Below are 19638 nucleotides of genomic sequence, written 5' to 3' on the forward strand. Positions count from 1 at the left end.
GGAGTGAGCCGTTACATGTCATCGCAGCATGGAAGCAGCATCGTGAAACGGCTCTCACGATAACATAGTTAAATGTTGTGAGAAGGGAGGTGGAGGGGCAGGTGGCGGCGTGACGAAATTGATGAACATAACGTTAAATAGAGAAAACAAGAACGGAAAACACCTCCTGTGCCGAGTTACTCGCATAGAATTTGAGCGTGCGATACTACTGTATCACTTAGAAGTAAGATTACAAAGAAATCTGGGGTAAATTCAGGATTGTGCTTACTCTGGGGACCACAGCTTCCAGGAGTTTCTTAATCAGCAAATTTTTATTAATCAGGATAGTGAGAACACAGCGGTCATATAATTCTTTGTACCTTTTTGTACGTCTTTCAGTTTTAGTTACTTAGCTTTTTTTTTTTTTTTTGGCTTAAAAAAATTAAGAGTGTTTCAATATTTAAATTTTCAAAAATCTATGATCTTTTTTTTTTTTAGATGTATTTATTTTGAGATAGAACAACTAGGGGGGAGGGACAAAGAGAAAGGGGAGAGAGTGAATTCCAATCAGGCTCCGAGCTGTTAGCACAGAACCCGACACGGGGCTCGAACCCATGAACCTGAGATCATGACCTGAGCCAAAGTGAAGAGTTGGCCACTTAACCAGCTGAGCCCCCCAGGCACTCCAGCGATCCTCTTATTTTAGCTACAACTTTTGGTGTTAACTACCAATATTTGTTTGTTTTTTGTTTGTTTTTGAGAGAGAGAGACAGAGACAGTGCAAGCAGGAAAGAGGCAGAGAGAGAGGGAGACACAGAATCCAAAACAGGCCCCAGGCTCCCAGCAGCCAGCACCGAGCCTAACACAGGGCCCAAACCCACAAACTCTGAGATCACGACCTGAGCCAAAGTTGGACGCTAAACCCACTGAGCCACCCAGGCACCCCCAAGTATTTGTTCATTGATAGTGGTGTAGTGCAGTGAAGGTGGTGAGTGATAAAACAACCTTCATCGGGAGACGGCAAGCAAACACGTGAAAAGGTCACCAGGCTTGGAGTCTGGTGACGGGGTGAGATTTGCTCACCGCCTCCTGCAGTGACGTGGGGCATTTCTCTGGCGTTGGGGTCCGCGTTCTCGCCTGTGGGTTGCAGGGGACAGCCCTGACTTTGAGAGGCACCTATGCACAGCGACTGGCGTGGGCTCCCACGGGCACCTGCCCCCCCTGGTTCCGATACCGCTCCCAGCACTTAAACGGATACGGATCTTTCGTAACTGCAAAGTGGACGTTTTTCTTTAGTCTTGCAAGAAAAAAACGCTCAGTATCAAATACCTTCTAACGCCTTCATACAGTGAAATGCTGTTTACTAACGGATACTGGGCTATATGGTTGTCATCTCTGAAGATTTCTTTTTGCTGACATTTGAACAGATAGTTTTTTTGCTGAGCGACCATCTCTCTGTGGTGACACTCCGAGCGAGTGTCTTTGGTGGCGCTCTGAGCTCTTTAATGACCGAATTCTCCTGTGGTAGCTGCTCCTCACACTTGCTTCTTGTCCGTGTTTAGACCAACAATCTTCGTAACTGAACGACAGCACCACCTGCACAGGCTTTTGACATTGCAAATAACAGCCCTAATCGGACACCTAATCATGGTGTTGCAGAACAGTCGGGACGTGTTTCCTCACACGTTTTAGCCCTGCTGGGACAACGAGACAATACAAGGGCGTGAGCGTTTGGGACTGTCGTGTGTGTATTTCTCAACGGAGACGCGCTGGTGTGTGTCCTGCGTATAGGCTTGTAGGACGTGTGGGAGAGCAGAACTGTTTGGTACAGACCCAGCTCGGGTTTATTAGACACGCAGAGCAGTTCCGAGAGAGCTGTTGTCTCTGTCTAGAATCTGGTGACTGGCACCTTCTCAGCCAGCTGCTTGTTGAAGGCAGCAGTGAGGCGACGACACAGTCACTGTCCCTGAACGAAGCTTCGCCACTTGCTTGTACTACTTTTCGTGACTAGCGGCCAAACACGGTGCCTGAGAACGGGGTCTTGAGTCGCCTGCCCAAGTTCAAACCCTGGCTTCTCTTACTAGTTAGAGCTCACGTTGAACCCCTGCCTGCCTCAGTTGTACCTGCAAAGTGGGGATCACCATAGGATCTGCCTCCAGGGGTGGTTATGAAAATTGCTAGTGTTTATGGAATATTTTGAACGGGGTCTAGCTTGCAGTGAATACCGTTTACTTATCCAGTATGTGTGTGAGGGGTGGACAGATCTCTGTAGAGCCTGTCCACTGAGCTCATTCCGGGTCGGGTCCATCCCGACCATCCCCCATGGTAGTAAAGGCCATGTGCTTCCAGTCGTGTGAGTCGCACAGGGTAATAACGGTAAGGAGGACTAACACTTATTGGCAAATGGTACTTGCTTCCCTCGGACCAGACCAGAGCCACGGAGCAAGGGGCCTCAGTGCAGCTCCCAAGAGTCCCTGTCAGGGCAGAGAGCAGGCAGGACAGGGTGGGGAGGGGTTTGCAGGGACACACAGGTGCTAAGCCAGTGTCTTTGTGCACATTTATGTACGGTGCATGTGTAACACGTATTCGTGCGCCTATTTCTACACCCAAATTATCCTTTTCCATTCTCTTCCAATACGTTTTCTAAGTTACTACAGAGAACAGTGTAGTTTTGGCATTTAATTGGGAGGAAAGATAGAAATGATCAAAGCCACTTAAAATGTACTTCCAGCATCACTCTTTCTGGACTTAAAACAAGGGAGAAACCATTGATGTTCTAGCTAATCCAGAAAAGCTACTCCAGGCCCAGGAGGAGCAGACAGAGCCAATGGCGGAGGTGAGAACCCTACTTCTAAAGTGGGAGTACCAGCAAAGCGGCCCCGTCTTTATACCAAATGCTTCTACTCTGTGCCGCTAACTTCTGTTCGTAAATAAGTGGAATTCTGTTTTTGGATGAACAGCTCTACCCCTGAATCTGTCCCCTCCTCTACTAATGGAGCCCCGTCGAGCCCCTCTGCTGACGTGCGGGGATGGAATGGACAGAAAGGGGAGGTGAGCCGCCACTCTCTGGGGACTGGACACAACGGTCGTCGGGGGAGGGGGAGGTGGGTCGAGGCTGCGATGGTGGGTGGCAGTGTCCAGTCCTGTGGGTGGGTGACTGGACTGTGTCCAGCCCCAGCCCCACCCCAGCCTCCGACTGGGTGCCGTCTAGCTTACACCCTTGGATTAATCCCGCGCCCATGCGCACGAGGGGCGGGGTCTCCTGGTTTCACGCTAAGCTGCTGGCAGCCAGTAAGTGGTTGCTGGCGACGTGAGGAAGCACGCTCTTCCTCCGTTGCAGGCCTTCCGGAAGACGTCTAGTGCCCAGCGTGGGCGGTGGCTCCGTCGGCCTGACCGCTGTGCGCTGCGTTCAGGGAGAGGCTGTGGATGCCGTGTCGCCTCCGACAGCCAGGAGGATGTCGTTCCGCCAGACTGACGAAGCGAGATCGCCTTTCTCGGAACCCTGTGGTGGGCACAGTTGTAGATGATCCCCGGGGCCGCTCACACCGTGTAATTCCTTCTCTTCGGGGACGGTGAGCCCTCATTCCCGTGGAAAAAAGGATCTTGCAGATGCGATTAGAGTTACCAATCCGTTGACCTTTCGGCCCCTGGTCAGGTGGGCCTGACCTAAAGCCAGCAGTTGTCTGTGGCCGGCGGCAGGGGGGTGGAGAGAAGGCAGGCGCGTGTCGGACATGCTGATGCTGGCTTTGAAGGCAGAGGGGCTGCAGGAACGCGGGCGGCCCCTGGAGCGGAGAGGGGGCTCGGAGCCACAGGCTCGGGGACCTGGCTTCCTCCAGCAGCCTGCGGAGAAGAGCTCGGCTCGGAAACCTGGCTGAGCCCTTCCGCTGGAACTTGCTGGAACATCCACAGCCAGGGGCTAATCCAGGGTGGTGTGGACGCTTCTGAACACGTGCACGTGTTCACCCGGCAGCGCAGGACGGTCGTGTCTGGGTCCCAGGCTCTTTCATGAGGCGCTGGATGTCAAACCTCGTCTTCGTAGGGAACTCCTGTGTGTCCCTGTCACAACTGCGGGGGGGGGGGGGGGGCGTCTGCCTTGTCGTCTTGGTGGGTGTGGCTGGTCTTGGATCGCTGTGCACCCCGGCTTTTAAAAGAGCAACACTTCTCTAAATGATAGACCTTTACTTTCACGAAGTGGAGTCCATCTAAAGTGTGTGCCCGTGTGGGGCACCTGCGTGGCTCGGTCAAGAATCCGCCTTCGGCTCAGGTCATGATCTCACGGTTTGTGAGTTCGAGCCCCACATCGGACTCTGTGCTGACAGCTCAGCCTGGAGCCTGATTCAAAGCCCGTGTCTCTCTGTCCGCCCCTCCGCCCCAAAATAAACAAACATTTAAAAAGATGGCGATAAAACGTGGGCCCGTTTCTTAGAGGCCTTTCCCACGAAGGTTTTCCCCCACGGGGAGACAGACCTCAAGCACTGTTCCTCCTCGACCGTGGTCGTCACCCGTGGCGGGAACCGTGCGGACCGCTGGCAGATCGTATGACGTTGGCGAGGAGGGACGCTCCGGGCTGAACCACCCAAGGTGCCGGCTTAGTCTCCGCACTACCGCGGGGGGCAGACTCGGAGGCCGTCTCCTGGCTCCGACCAGAGCGTGCCGTTGAGGGAAACAGGCCCGCCTCTTGCCCCGTCCCCTCCTCTGGTCTCCGTTTAACTTGTTTCTTCCTCATCTGGGCTCGTGGGAGGAACTGGAGGCGCCCTTCCTGTTACGGTAAGCAGGTGAGGGCGGCTTGTGGGCGGCCGGCGTCCTTTTGTCCTTCCACGGCGGTTCTGCCCCGGTGAGCACCTGCCTGTGAGCCGTCGTGAGAGCAGAGCCGTGGCTTCTGCGTGCGCCCCGTGTACGAGCTGATGTGCCCGCGTCTCCCGGGCTCCTCCCCGGGCAGGTGGGCCCGGGGACCCCCGGCCGGACGTACAGCCCCTGCCGCGCGTGAAGTCTCCACGTCGAGGGGCCCAGACGTACACCGTGCGAGCAGCTCGTCCCGGGGGGGGGGGGGGGTTCCGGGGTTCCGCTCCCGTAAGCCGTGTGCGCCTGGTGCCTGAGGGACAGCGTGGTGACCCTGAACTCCTCTGTTAGTCTTTACAGACTAACACTCAACGGACCGCCAGGGTTTCTGTCACGAAGAGCCACGTGGCCTCTCTCCCAGCCCCGCTCCGCCCCCACATGGCAGCAGCGTGGACCGCATGTAAACAAGTGGCCACGTTCCAAAAAAACTTGACTCACGAAGGCCCGCGAGTCGGGCCTTGCCCATCCTCGCGCCTGGGGTCTTGGACGGGGAATTCAAGTTGTCTAAATCGCGGCGAGCGGCAGGGCGCCACGTCGGGGGGGGGGGGGGGGGGGGGGGGGGGGGCTGCAGCCACTCCTCCCGAGCCCTCGTCGCCCAGCCCCTCGTTCCAGGCGTCGTCACTGCCTCGCGTAGCTCAGGTCCCTGCAGTGGGTCCTGGCCTCCGCTCCTCCTGGCCTGTGTGTCCCCCCCCCCCCCGTCCCCCTGCAAGCTGGAAGGGGGGGCGCGGGAAGAGCTCGTCGCGGAGGCACGTGTGCTACCGCCGGGGAGTCCTCGTGAGTTCACGCGCACCGCTGTCTTCTCAGGCCGCCCCGCACGCGGGTGACCCTGTGCCGCGTCGCCCCCGGCGGCACCCCTCCTCGCCACGCTCCTCCTGCCTTCGCGCTTGAGCTTCCTTCCGTCCTCACCGCGTCCGTCCTCTGTGGCATGAGTGCCCGTGCCACACTTGAACGCTAGGCCATGCACGCCCCCTGTGCCACAGCAGCTCGGATGCCCTTGGAGTGCTTGCTCCTCACATCATTGGTAACAGCGCGTCGTCTGCAAACGGGCAGCAAGTGTGTGTATTTACTCCAGGATAAGTTATGCCAGATTTGTAGACTCAAATAATTGGTGGGTTTAAGTGAATTCGGCCTCACCCAGCACTTTGCTCATCGGTGTTTAGGGCTCGCCGTGCAGGGCTGATCTGTCGCCGCTTTCCTCCCCCTAGACGGGTACTTGAGGGCTGGGAGGTGTACTCAGTACCGTATCTCAGAGCCTGGCACACAGGGTGCTCCATGCTGAGTGAATCCGGGGGTGGTTCGAATCATGTAGCAATGAATGGATGATCAGTGGGTTTCTTAGCGAGATGTATACTTTAAATTTTAAGAACGGTGAGTGTGAACGCTGAAGAAGTCCCAGAACGCACGAACTTAGAATGGAACCCGTACGTGGAAGAGCCACCTCGAGATGCCGGTTTCAGCAGAGCTGGGGCCAAGCTGGGTGCTCCTGGGTTCGTTCTCCGTGTACACGAGCTGTCCCTTGAAGGGAGCCTCTGAAAGTAGAGTTTGGGGCCACTGGGTGGCTCAGTCGGTTAAGCGTCCGACTTCGGCTCAGGTCATGATCTCATGGTTTGTGAGCTCGAGCCCCACGTCGGGCTCTGTGCTGACAGCTCAGAGCCTGGAGCCTGCTTCCGGTTCTGTGTCTCCCTCTCTCTCTGCCTCTCCCCTGCTTACGCTCTGACTCTCTCTGTCTTTCAATAATAAATAAACGTTAAAAAAAAATTAAAAGAAAAAAGAAAGTAGACTTTGGACTCTGGCCTTCAGGAGTTCTTACCTTTCCTCCTGGGGAAACCTCTGTCTGCGTCCCAGGAAGGGGTGGTGTGTGTTTGCCGGGCTGACCATGTCAGAAGTCTGTGCGAACCTAGATTCCTTTCTGGTAGATGGATTTAAGCTGCACATTCCCCTCTCTCTCTCTCTCTCTCTTTCTTTTTTTTTTTAGTTTTTTTTTAATGTTTTTATTTTTTGAGATGGAGACAGAGCATGACCAGGGGAGGGGCAGAGAGGGAGACACAGAATCGGAAGGATGCTCCAGGCTGTGAGCTGTCACCACAGAGCCCGACGCAGGGCTCAAACTACCAGACTGTGAGATCATGACCTGAACCGAGGTCAGACGCTCAACTGACTGAGCCACCCAAGGCGCACCTCTCTCTTTCTTTTTAAATGTTTGTTTTGAGAGAGAGACAGCGTGAGCAGGGGAGGGGCAGAGAGAGAGAAAATCCCAGGCAGGCTCCACACTCAGTAAAAAGCCCAGCATGGAGCTCGAACCCACAAACCACGAGATCGTGACCTGAACCGAAGTCGAGAGCCGAACGCTTAACCAGCTGAGCCCCCCGGGCACCCTGTGAAATGTCCTTTCTTAAAACGTTTCTGGTTATGACTTTTGTCTTAAACACTATTGCATATGATTATTTATAGTTTCAGCACTGTTTTTTGAGTATAATCGGTGAACATTTAATTACAGATGTACAACATATAATGACTCGATATTTGCGTGGCGAAATGATCGCAGTGAGTCTGGTTAACCTTTGCCACCGTACATAGTTAGAAGTTGGCATCATAAGAAGCAGCTTTCTTAAGACGTACTCTTAGCATGTTTCAAGTATGCAATTTGGTATTATTAAGTACGGTCACCCTGCTGTGCCTCACATTCCCTTGACTGACTGACTTTATAACTGGAAGTTTGTACCTTTGACCCTCTAGATTCATTTTGCTCCCCTTCCCTCCCCAACCCCAGCCCACCTCTTAGAACCACCAATGTATCCCAAATGGCAAGGTTTTTTTTTTATCACTGAATAGTATTCCACCGTATACGTACACCACGTCATATTTATCTTTGTACTTGTCAACCGACACTTAGGTTGTCTCCATACCCTGACTATTGTAGGTAATGCTGCAATAAATATGGGAGTGTATATACGTGTTTACATTAGCGGTTTTGTTATCTTAGGGTAATCAGAAATGGAATTTCTGGATCATAGAGTATTTCTATTTTTATTTTTTTATGTTTGTTGACTTTTGAGAGAGAGGGAGAGGGAGAGAGGACCCGAAGCGGGCTCTGCGCGCTCAGCAGAGAACCTGATGTGGGGCTCGAACTCGTGAACCGTGAGATCGTGACCTGAGCCAAAGTCGGATGCTCAACTGACTGAGCCACCCAGGTGCCCCTGGTATTTCTATTTTTAATATTTTGAGGAACCTCCATATTGTTTTCCAGAACAACTACACCAGTTTGCATTCCCACGAATGGTTTAAGACGGTTCCCCTTCAGCCACATCCTTGCTAACACCTGTTGTTTCTTATGTTGTTAATGTGAGCCATTCTGACAGGGGTGAGGGGGTATCTCATTTTGGTTTTGATTTGTATTTCCCTGACGATGAGTGACGTTGAGCATTTTTTTTCATGTCTGGTGGCCATCTTCATGTCTGTGGAAAAATTACTCTTCAGATCCTCTGTTTTTTTTTAATTGGATTGTTTTTCTTTTGCTGTTGAGTTGAATGACTTCTTTATGTATTTTGAATATTAACCCCTTATGCAATGATTTGCAAATATCTTCTCTCATTCCATAGGTTGCCTTTTCATTTTATTGACGGTTTGCTTTGCTGTGCAGAACCTTTTTAGTTCAGTGTCCCATTTGTTTATTTTTGCTTTTTTGTTGCCTTTGCTTTTGGTATCTGATCAAAAAAAAAACAATAGCTATGGCTGACGTCAAGGAGTGTACTGCCTATGTTTTCTGCTAGGAGTTTGTGGCTTAAGTCTTAACATTTAAGTCCTTAATCCATTTCACGTTAATTTGTATGTGTGGTGTAAGCTAGTGTTTCCGCTCACCCAGCGTCATTTGGGGAAGACGCTGTTTTCCCCATGGTATATTTTTTTTTATCTTTCGTTAGAAATTGACCACAGGTGTATGGGTTTATTGGGGCTCTTCTGTTCTCTTGATCTAGATGTCTGTTTTTATGCCAATACACGCTGCCTGGATCAGTACAGATTTGTAATACAGTTTGAAATTGATGTCTCCAGCTTTGTTCTTTTTTATCAAGATTACTTGGGCTACTTGAGGTCTTTTGTTGATTCCATACAAACTTACGGATTTCCTCTTTGTGTGAAACATGGCATTGGAATTTTGATTGGGACTGCGTTGGGTTATAGACAGCTTTGGGCAGAATGGATTTTTTAGCGATAGTAATTCTTCCAGTACATGAGCATGGAATAGTTTCCCATTTATTGGCGTCACCTTCAGTTTCTTTTATCAGTGTTTTACAGTTTACTGTCATTCACCTTCCCGGTTACATTTATTCCCGGGTATTTTTTTTTCTTGATGCAGTTGTAACTACAATTGTTTTTTTAACTTGCCTTTTTGCAGGTTCTTGGTCAGTGTTTAGAAATGCTGCCGATTTTGCATAGCGATGTCTGTATCCTGCAACTTAACTGAATTTGTTTATTAGTTCCAACACTTGTTTTGGTAGTGTCTTTAGGGTTTTCTGTATGTAATATGCCATCTGTAGATGGCGACAGTTTTACTTTTTCTTTGCCAATTTGCCTTTTATTTTTCTCCCTGATGGCTCTGGCTAGTACTTCTGATACTCCGCTGAATAAAAGTGGCAAGAGGGACATCCTTGTCTTGTTCCTGAGCTTATAGAAGTTTTCATTGAGTATGAAGTTTGCTCTGGGTTTGTTACATATGGCCTTTATTGTGTGAGTTATGTTCCCTCTATACCCACTTTTTTGAGAGTTTTTATCATTAACAGATGTTGTATTTTATCAAGTACATTTTCTGCATTTGTCGAGATGATCATAAGATTTCTAACCTTTATTTTGTTCATGTGGTGTATAATTGATTCAGAGATGCTGAAGCATCCCTTGCATCCTTGGAAAAAATCCCACTTGATCATGGTGTAGGATCCTTTTAATATATTGACGAATATGGATCGCTAATACTTTGTTGGAGATTTTTGCATTTATTTTCATCAGAGATAATGGTATTACATTTCTTTGCTTGTGGCATCCTGATCTGGTTTGGGGATCTGGGTAATGCCGGCCTGGTAAAATGTGTTGAGAAGTATTCCCTTCTCTTATATTTCCAAAAGTGTTTGAGAAGGAGTGTTGTTATTTCTTTGAATGTTGAGCAGAACTCAGCCTGTGAAGCCGTCTGGCCCTGGACTGTGGTTTGTTGGGAGGTTTTCTTTACTGATTCGATCTCCTTAGTAGTGATAGGTCTGGTCTGGTCTGTTCGGATTCTCTTATCTTCTCATGCTTTCGTCTTAGAAAGTTGTGTGTTTTTAGGAATGTATTCATTTATTGTAGGTTGACCGATTTTTTGGCAGATAATTGCTCCTGGCAGTCTCTTACGGTTCTTGCTGATTTTGTGGTATCCATGTATCTCTTTGATTTCTGATTTTATTTCAGTCCTTTCTGTCTTGGTGATTGTAGCTAAAAGTTTGTTAATTGTGTTCATCCTTTCAAAGAATCAGTTCTTTGTTTCACTGGGCTTTTCAGTCTCTTCCATTTTTATTTCTGCTGTGATCTTAGTTGCTTCCTTTCTTCACCTAACCTTGGCCTTTGTTCTTTCTCTGGTTCCTTGAGCTATAATGGTAGGTTGTTGCTTTTGGAACTTTGTCTCTCAAGTAGACGTTCATCTCTGTAAATTTTCCTCGTAGAGCCGTTGTTGCTGTATCCCATTCGTTTTGTTGTGTCGTACTTGCATTTTCATTTGTCTTCAGGTATACTTTGATTTCCCTTTTGATTTCTTCTTTGAAGCATTGTTAAGTAGCGTGTTGCTTAAACTTCACGTATTCGTGAATTTTCAAGTTTTCTCCTAATTGATTTCTAGTTGCATACTGTTGTGGCTGGAATATATGCTTGGTATGTTTTTTTGTTTTTGTTTTTGTTTTTAATAAGACTTGTTTTGTGGCCTAACATAGTATCTCTACTCTGGGGAATGTCCCACGTGCACTCGAGAAGAATGTGTCTATCTGTGAAGTCCACCTGGTCTAACATTGATTGTTTAAGGTCAGTATTTTTCTTATTTCCCTGCCTAGTTGATCTGTCTTAATGAAAATAGGGTTGCTCTTATTGGTTTTCTTTCTCCCTTTTGGTCTATTAATGGCCGCTTTATACATTTCACTTCTCTATGTTGGGTACATTAAATACACACAAATATCTTATTCTCTTGTTGAATTGGCATCTTTATTCAGTGCCCTTTTTTGTCTTATTACATTGTTTGTTTTTTTTTTAATTTTTTTTTTCAACGTTTTTTATTTATTTTGGGGACAGAGAGAGACAGAGCATGAACGGGGGAGGGGCAGACAGAGAGGGAGACACAGAATCGGAAACAGGCTCCAGGCTCCGAGCCATCAGCCCAGAGCCTGACGCGGGGCTCGAACTCACGGACCGCGAGATCGTGACCTGGCTGAAGTCGGACGCTTAACCGACTGCGCCATCCAGGCGCCCCAACATTGTTTGTTTTAAAGTCCATTTTGGGGGCACCCGAGTGGCTTAGTGTGTAGGGCACGTGACCTCTTAATCTCAGCGTTGTAAGTTCAAGCCCCACATTGGATATGGAGGCTACTTAAAATTAAAAAAAATAATAATAAAGTCTGTTTTATCTGATTTAAGTGTGGTTACCCCAGCTTTCTTCTAGTTTCCATTTGCACGGAATACCTTTTCCCGTCCCTTCACTTTCAGTCCTTGTCTTTGGGTGAGCTCCACTCAGAGACACGAAGTGAAAAGGCACCAGTGTCCCATTTAAAACTAAATGTGATTGTAGAGTCTCCATGTGTATTTTCCACTGCACTTTAAGTGTGTATTTGATGCCCTGATGAAAACACACGGTCACCCTCAACCTTGAAATTGTTAGGTTAAAGGGAAAACATGGCACCTAGCTACACCCTTGGACCCAAGGCTGAAGGAGTGAGGGAAGTGGCTTGAGCAGAGCCGTAAGGAGACAGCCAAGTAAATCCAGACGGTGGACGCGGTGTCCCTGTTGTCAGTGGTCCTGGACACTGGCCTGGTTTCACATTATTGTCCTGGGTAATTGTCTCGATGAACTGAAGAACCCCGGCACCCTCTTTGATACGATGATGTTCAGATGGCGTTGGTGGTGACCCTGGGGACAGGGGATGTGACGGTGCAGCTCGGTGCAGGAAATACATACAGCTCCTGAAGCTCATGCTCAAAAAAGGGTAAAAATTGGTGCAACTGGGGGAGGGGGGGGGGCTCAGTCAAGCGTCTGATTCTTGATTTCGGCTCAGGTCATGATCTCGTTGTGAGTTCAAGCCCCGCGTGGAACTTTGTGTTGTCAGCAAGGAGCCTGCTTGGGATTCTCTGTCTTCCTCTCCCTCTGCCCCTCCCTCCCCTGCTCTCTCTCTCTCAAAATGAAAATAAAAGGAATAATGACTCACTGATGTCCCCTCTGTCACAGGCACTGTGATACTTGCTCAACCTAAATTATCTCTGTTGCCTCTTGTAGACCCTTGTGTGGCACCGTGTTTGCTAGAGGCAAGAGGGTGAATCTCCTTTTATGAGATCCCTCCCAGTGACCTCATTGTGACTCGATCCCACGTAAGGATCCTGTGTGCCAGTGTGTGGGACATCCCGCGGTCCTGGGGCGAGGGTGTCCCTTTGAGTTGGGCCCGCCCCACGGAGCAGCAGCTGGCATGGGTCGAACACGCCCTTCCCCCACAGCTGTGTCCACTGAGCGCTGACCTGGACCTCGGGTGCCTCTGCCTTCCAGAATAATCCTAAGATGATGAAGCCGTGGTCATCCGAACCTAGGGCTTAACCCCCTCTGCCAGGCTGGGCCACGGCAGCATCGGGGCTGGCGGTGGGGAGGGGACATCGACGGCTGCTGTGCTCTCGTCGTCCTCACATCGCAGGACTGGACGCTGGTGGGCTAGGAGGCCGGACGCCTGCTTCGGGCCGAGGTGGACTCCTGGGCCTCCCCCGGCTGGGGCCCGACTCCTCCTGACTCGGACTCCACACACCCGTGGCCCGGGTCCTGTGTCCTCCCCGCCGGTCACCCTCCTCCCTCTGCGGAGTGTTGCCACAAGGCAGTCACGTGGGGCAGGTGCAGCCGGGTGCGGGGTGGGGGGTGGGGGGGAGCGAGCTGTGTACACTGTGCAGGGCCTGGGGGCTGCGTGGGGCAGGGGTGGGGGCCAGACCGGGGTCGTGGGAAATACCGCCTTTGCCGTCGGTGTGAACAGTCTACACCCAGCTCCGCTTTCTAAGCTTCACCGCCGGGACCGGGCCCTCGTCAGGCCAGAGTCACTCAGTCTGTGTGTCCCCACAAGTCCAGGGGCTGCTCCCCCGAAGGCTCTCCTGCTTGGTCTGAAGCTGGGGTAGCGTTCTCGTCTGCTCCTTCCTGAGCAGAGGGGCGAGCGGACGGACACACGCACCCTCCAGTGACGACCGTTTGTGCCTCGACAGCGTCTCGTTTCGGCACTTTTAGTGAGACCCGGTCCCGGCTGTGCGCCAGCAGCTGTGCGTTTTTGCAGAGCCGTCCCCACAGGAAGTCCGAGCTTTAGGCCCCGAGCGCAGTCACGGGGTTTTGCCTTGTGATGACGACCTCAAAGATTTATTTTCGGCAACTTGGAAACGCAGTAAGAGTGCGTGCTCGTGCAGTGTGCTGCGTCCCGGGGCTTGCTCCGTGCCCGGAGCCCTGGACCTTGCGAGCCCCTGTCCTGCCCCGGGTGCCACCCACACCCGCACAGCTTCTGTCCCTCGGGGGCCGGAAGACCCGCAAGTGCACATGGGCGCACGAGGGCGTAGTGTCACTGGACGGGAGCTCCTCGCCGGCCTCCTGGGATCACGGTGCCGCTCGTGGGCATCAGGACAGTTAAAAAGCCTAGGGGCCTGTCGTGTCCATTTGCAGAAATGTTCAGCTGCTCGTTTCTTGAACACGGTTGGATTTTCTCACTTGGAAAGACTGCGCCGTCGCGGCTCCGTCTTTGCTCGGGTGACCTGGCGCAGCGAGGGGCCGGGTCTCTGGGCGGGGGCGGGGCAGGCGCGCGTGTCGCGCCGTGCCTCCTGGTGGACTGCGCACAGATCGTGCTGGGCTGAAAATGCGATAGAAACGCGAGCTCTTCCCCGTGTCGAATCCACCGCGATAGCACGCACGCACCGGTTTAGAACAAAAGCGAGCGTGTCCGTCCTGAAGCGTGTCGTCTGAGCACAGAGCACCCACAGTAGCTCAGGTTCTTGCCACTTGTGTCCCCCGCTCGGAATCATGAGAATTTACCGGTTCACCGGTGTACATAGCACAGCAGTGTTCCTTGGGCCTTGTTAAAAAAATGGGGTCACACGGCGCGGACGAGAGCGCACAGTAGGGACCCGCGCCCGGGGGAGGTACCGGGAAGCCGGTAGACACGCGAGCCTGGCGTGTCCGCAAGTCTTCGAAGAAAAAGCCCAGCAGACTGGAGGCAAGGGTGTTCCTGTCGGCGGCAGTCCCCTCCGGCAGTGACGGAGCGCGACACCCCCGGCCTGAGTCGCTCTCCCCGGGCCGGCTGAGAGGTGGAGACAGGCCCCGTGGGACGGCAGCGCCGCGGGTGAGCCCGAGGACAGGGAACAGGCGGAGATCAGCACGGCCGTGCGAAGGGGCGGAGAGAGGACGGAATGTCTCGGTCCCCGGCAGCGTGCGCGTGGGGTGAGCCGGTGCTGCCGTCGCCGGGGCGGGGACCCGGGACACGTGCTCGGTGCACACGGGTCCGAATCGTCCTCGTGAAGGCCTCCGCCCCAGGCGCGAACGGGGGTCTCCAGGATTCAGGGGCGTCTGGAGCTTCCAGCTGTGGGAGGTCGTCCCGACGGCCACGCCCCGGGGGGCAGGGGAGGGGGGGGGGCGTCACCCCTGACAGGCTCGCGGCCGGCCACGTCGCATGGGGTGCGCGCTCCCGGCCACCCACCACCCGCGCCGTCTCTGTCCTCCCGCCAACTCCCTTCCCAGAGATGAGGGTCCTGTGTCACGGGCACGTGACATGTTCATGTGTCTCATTCTCGCAGGCAACGCCACCACGGTGACCTCCAGCCACACGGGTGCGCCCCCCAACACGACGAAAGCCCCCACGCCCGCCCTGTCCCACGTCCTCAGGACACACGCTGTCAGCACCTCGACGCCCACAGCAGCACCCGGACTCACAACACGGGGGGCCTCCCCGAATACGACCTCCGCCACCCACGTCTCCCACAGCGCGTCCCAGACGCCGTCCACCGCGACCACGGCCCACAACCGTTCGGCCACCTCTGTGCCTTCACCCGTGACAAGTACGTATGGGAGCTGAGCCCCTTCCGTGCTCAAAGCCGGTGTCAGATGCCGCACTTGCGTGGCTCCGTTCTGGCGGGAGTGCGGACGACCGTGTCGTGTACAGAAATCACCGTGTGGGTGCCGCCAACCTTGTCCCCGTAGGAGGCAGGTTTCCCCTGAACCAGGCCATGTGACTGGAGGAGGAAGTCCTACCCGGATGGTCCTTCGCGTGGTTGTCCGGGCCCCTCGTGTGCGCCTGGGCGGGGCCTCCACCCCCACAGCGTGCTCACGGTGGTGGTGGCTCCTGGGTGTCACGGGCGCGGCCACACATACGGTGTCGGCCAGCACGCTTTGTGCTTAGACTTAAGATAGAACGTGAAACCACCAGCTCAGAACCTTGGCATCGTCCCTTCAAGGTTTTCCAAGTTCAGGTCCGCTTGAAGGCCAGCACAACCGGCAGGCTTCGTCGTGTCTGCCGCAGATTTCTGTATTTTCTACCCTAAAGCCTTATTCCTGCAGTTTGTGTTCTGAAATCCGCTGTAATGTCACCAGGGCCCTGGGTGTGATACAACAGTCTATTTATCGAACGGAGAACTTCCGTTAGATGCCCTCACTCAGACGGGCGGTCCAGACACCCTGGTTAAGGCACCGATTCTTCCCGGGACAAGGGAATAAGGAAACAGTCCCAGAGGGTGCTGCCCGAGGCTGTGGTCCCCCGGCACAAACACCCTCAGGTGGGGGAGGGGCGGGGGGAAGCTCTGCAACTGCGACTGCTCGACTGCTGGGGGAGCTCCTCCCCGGCTCTGCTTCCTTGGGTAGAAATTCGAGTAGCAGCTTTTTGTAATGTTTTTTAAAAACCACTAAAGCCTACTTTTCTTTTCTCCTAGTCACAGCAACTATCAATTCTAAAGAAAACCCAGGATCGAAATTTGACATTGGCAGCTTTCTCGGTGGCATCGTATTAACCCTGGGAGTTCTGTCGATTCTGTACTTCGGATGCAAAACGTACTATTCACGAAGAGGCATTCGGTACAGAACCATGTGAGTTTTGATCGGATTTCTGTATTTCTTTCACGATCGTGACAAAATACCGAAAGGGGGCCACAGATTTATGAATTGTACTTGCAAACAAAAAATGGATGCACGTGCGGGTACAAATGTCCCGCTTCCTGACGTTCTCCCTCTTCACTCACCCCTGTAACCGTACCAGGAGGGTGTGGCTGGTGCTCGTCAGTAGCACTAAGGGAACATCCTTGGTAGAAACCTGGTTTTAAAGAAATTCTTCACGGGATCATTTTCTAAGTCATTGCATCAAGTGAGTTAAGAGCTCTTACCACGTTCACCCTTTCCATAACTGTGTGGGTCTTCCATTGTTTGTTTGGAGGGTTTAAGTCCCTTTTGGGGTTTTTTCACTCTTACTAGAATACAAGAGCCAATTCGTTCTTTTGATTCTTAATGTACTGTAAATACCACCGAAGGGCTACTTTTCCCAATTTTTTAACTCATCGTACACGTGTGTCCCACACCAACTTTCACGTCGGGAGCTGATTTAACAAAGTAAAACATAGAACGGGTTACTTTGAAGGGAATAAAGTAGGAAAATACTTCTCATGTATTAGTTCAAACTGGTTTAGCACACTTGCTTTCAGAGCATCGACGTGTTTTGCCAGATTCTGTGTTTCTAGAAATATTTATCACGTGTGCTTGATGAATTTCACCAGCTGAACAGAAGGTACGTCTCGATCATAGGACATGAAATGCCACTCACTTTGTTATAGCATCAGTGTTTATTGGTGTAAATGAGGCTACAAGTAGTGAAGCAAACCGTGTCTTCGTCTTAAGTTGCCTTAAGCACACAGCATGTGGCTGTGGCTAGTAGGAGCCAGTCTTTACATACACAGCCGTGCACCGCTGCCTGGGAGGGGCTGTGCCTGGAGTCTGTTGACAGAGCCCCAGAGAAAGTACCTCACGGACTCGAGCGAAAGTCCGCACTGCTTTCGTTTTGTTCCCACTCTGCGGCACGTCTCCGAAGTTAGGGTGCACCTTACCATCCGCGGACCACAGCGCCTTTTTCTTAGTGCTACGTGACAGCACATTTAGAAGCCAAGAGCTGCTCTGAAGTTCGAGTTCTTACAGAACGCTGGACTTGTCTGTCCCGCTCAAAACTGGAGACGTTCCCCATGTAGCAGTTGTAGCAGTGAGCATGAAAAGGCTACCCTCGGTGACAGAAGCGTGCAGGGGTGGGGTTTGGTGCAGGAGCGGCAGTTCTGGGCACCTTCCCTCATGCTTGCTTGGCTTCAGGTCCTCTGCAAAAACGAATAAAGGAAGTCAGTACGTAAATAGGGTTTCCGGGAGGATGAAAATGAGGTATGTGACACCCGACACACAGGGGATGGTCAAGGAAGGAGGGGCCTGTTTTAGATTTCTGTGGCTATCGGCCGAGAAGCCACGAGGGGCAGAGCAGACATTCGAGGGTCACTATGGGAACCCTTACGCCCCACGGTACACTGGACACTTGAACAAATTTCACGTAAATGACAATTTTCATTCTGCAGCTTTGAAGTTATTTAAAAATATGAACCGAAACAGCTTTGGCACGAATACAAAACAATTTTACCTTTTGATTACAGCGATGAACACGATGCCATCATTTAAGGGACTCCAGGCACCAATGGGAAGATCAATACAGCCCTATCGATGAATTTGGATGATTCTCCTTGGAAACAGTATACGCGGATCATGTTTATATAGTACATTGTACGTTATACGCATGTGAAGACTCCTCAGGATTACTGAAGATAGAGTTTGGTTTCGGTTTTTAAATGAGCATTTGCAGTGGTTACAGTCACTTCTAAAAACACACAGACCAGTGCCGTTCTCCTTCTTGTGGTCTTGGTCACGCGGGGGGAGTAACTCACTGTGACGGCACGTACCGACGACGCAGACCTTCACTGCTCCCCAGAGCCGGCTCTGCTCTAAAGCCACACCGCAGAAATTCCGAGTAAATCAGGTCTCCGACATAACTTTAGTTTTACAGCTTCACGCTTGGGTGAGAAACAAAATGCACCACCCCGCCCCCAGCACGAGAACGTGTGGCTGAGCCCTGTTCGAGCTTGTGTCGTCATTACAGCTTCTGTGGCACTTTGTCTCTTCCCTCTCTCATTTCTGCACGTCGTAGCAGCGTATTCACGATCTCGTCCGCTTACCTTCCTACTGTGAGTGTTGCCGCTGCTGGAAACTGCGCTGTTTCATACGCACCAGTTAACTGTAGGTTGAGTTGTAGGATGGTTTAATGTAGTGTAAACATACTAACGTAAGCCCCTGTGGGATTTCTCTAGAGCTCTAGAAGGCTGTGTGGATCGATCCAGGGACAGGAGGGCACCCCTCAGGCTACTGACCTACAGGAAGAAGATGCTGTATTTTTGTGCACTGTTGATTTTATCTGATTTGGGGATAGACTAAAAAACCTTTATTCCAAATACAAATCCTTAAGCAATTTTTAAGACCAGAAACTCTTCTTATTCTTCAGGCCCCTCCTCTCCTGTAGAGGGGCACTTGAGGCTGTATTAGGTTAACAGAAAAAGCACAGTATTGTCGGGACACCAGTATTAGTCAACTTATGTTTGGGTGTTCAGTTTTGTTTTCGAGTTTACGTTACAGCAGTCAGAACTCACGGTCAAGTTTTGACAAGAAAAAAAGCTGTTTCAGTCATACTAAATGACTACGCAAAGTGAAGTACCACCACTTTCCGCCCACAAGCTAAGCTGTCCTGATGACGGTGCGTCTACACTGAAGAGGTTGGCCCTTCTGGGACCAGCTTTTGGCCTTCAGAGAATGTCAAGAATTTTGATACAGGACAATCCTTCCTAGTCACTGTGCAGCCAACTGAGGTGGTGACCATGGGTAGTGTGGTGAGGACAGAGAGGTGGGCTGATTGTGTAACTTGCCTACCTGGTCTTTAAACCGCTTGATGGATACAGTGATGGGGGCCTTTTACCTTTTCCTCCTTTTGTCTTCTGCATTCTTCAGAGTTCAGTACTTGAGGTCGAACCTTGTCTTCCCTGATACTTGCTTCTCTAGCACTTTGAAGATGTGAAACCACTTTTTTAAGTACTACAGGTCATCATATGCCTTTAAAGATAGAAATAATGTAGTTAATGTTTTCTCTCTGTTACCTTCAAATACCAGTACTTGGGTGCAGTCACTTTTTTTGGTTATCTGCAAAAATAGAGGGAAGTGGTAACATGAACCACTGTTTCCCTAAGCATAAATTCATATCCCAATTATGTTTACTTAAATATTTAATCGCATTCTCGGAGAATGTATTTACTTGAAGATACGTTAGAATCCAATCTGTGACTTTAAATGTCTTTGGATAATCAAAGTTAATTTGCATACAGATAAATGAGAGTTCGCAATATAGTACGGTGAGAATTTTGTATTTTTGAGGAGGAAAATTTAAAGCAAATTTTTTACCTCTTTTTTTCTTTTTCTTGTAATGACCAGCTTTTGGTATTTCATTGTTACTGAGATCTATTTTTAGAATAAAACTTTGT

The 19638-nt window shown here is 51.1% G+C and overlaps 1 protein-coding gene across 1 annotated transcript in view; it reads left to right on the plus strand.

Annotated features, from left to right (window-relative positions):
* The window catches only part of TMEM123 (transmembrane protein 123), a 57468-nt gene extending 38278 nt beyond the window's left edge, over window positions 1–19190 (plus strand). The window contains exons 3-5 of the mRNA XM_049614349.1: window positions 14842–15102; window positions 15970–16123; window positions 17713–19190. Coding sequence (XP_049470306.1) covers window positions 14842–15102; window positions 15970–16123; window positions 17713–17737 — 440 coding nt within the window. The 3' untranslated portion in view covers window positions 17738–19190. The remainder of the gene's footprint in view (window positions 1–14841; window positions 15103–15969; window positions 16124–17712) is intronic.
* The last annotated feature ends 448 nt before the right edge of the window (window positions 19191–19638 follow it).

This window comes from Panthera uncia, chromosome D1 (assembly GCF_023721935.1).
Source record: "Panthera uncia isolate 11264 chromosome D1, Puncia_PCG_1.0, whole genome shotgun sequence".
NCBI lineage: Eukaryota > Metazoa > Chordata > Mammalia > Carnivora > Felidae > Panthera > Panthera uncia.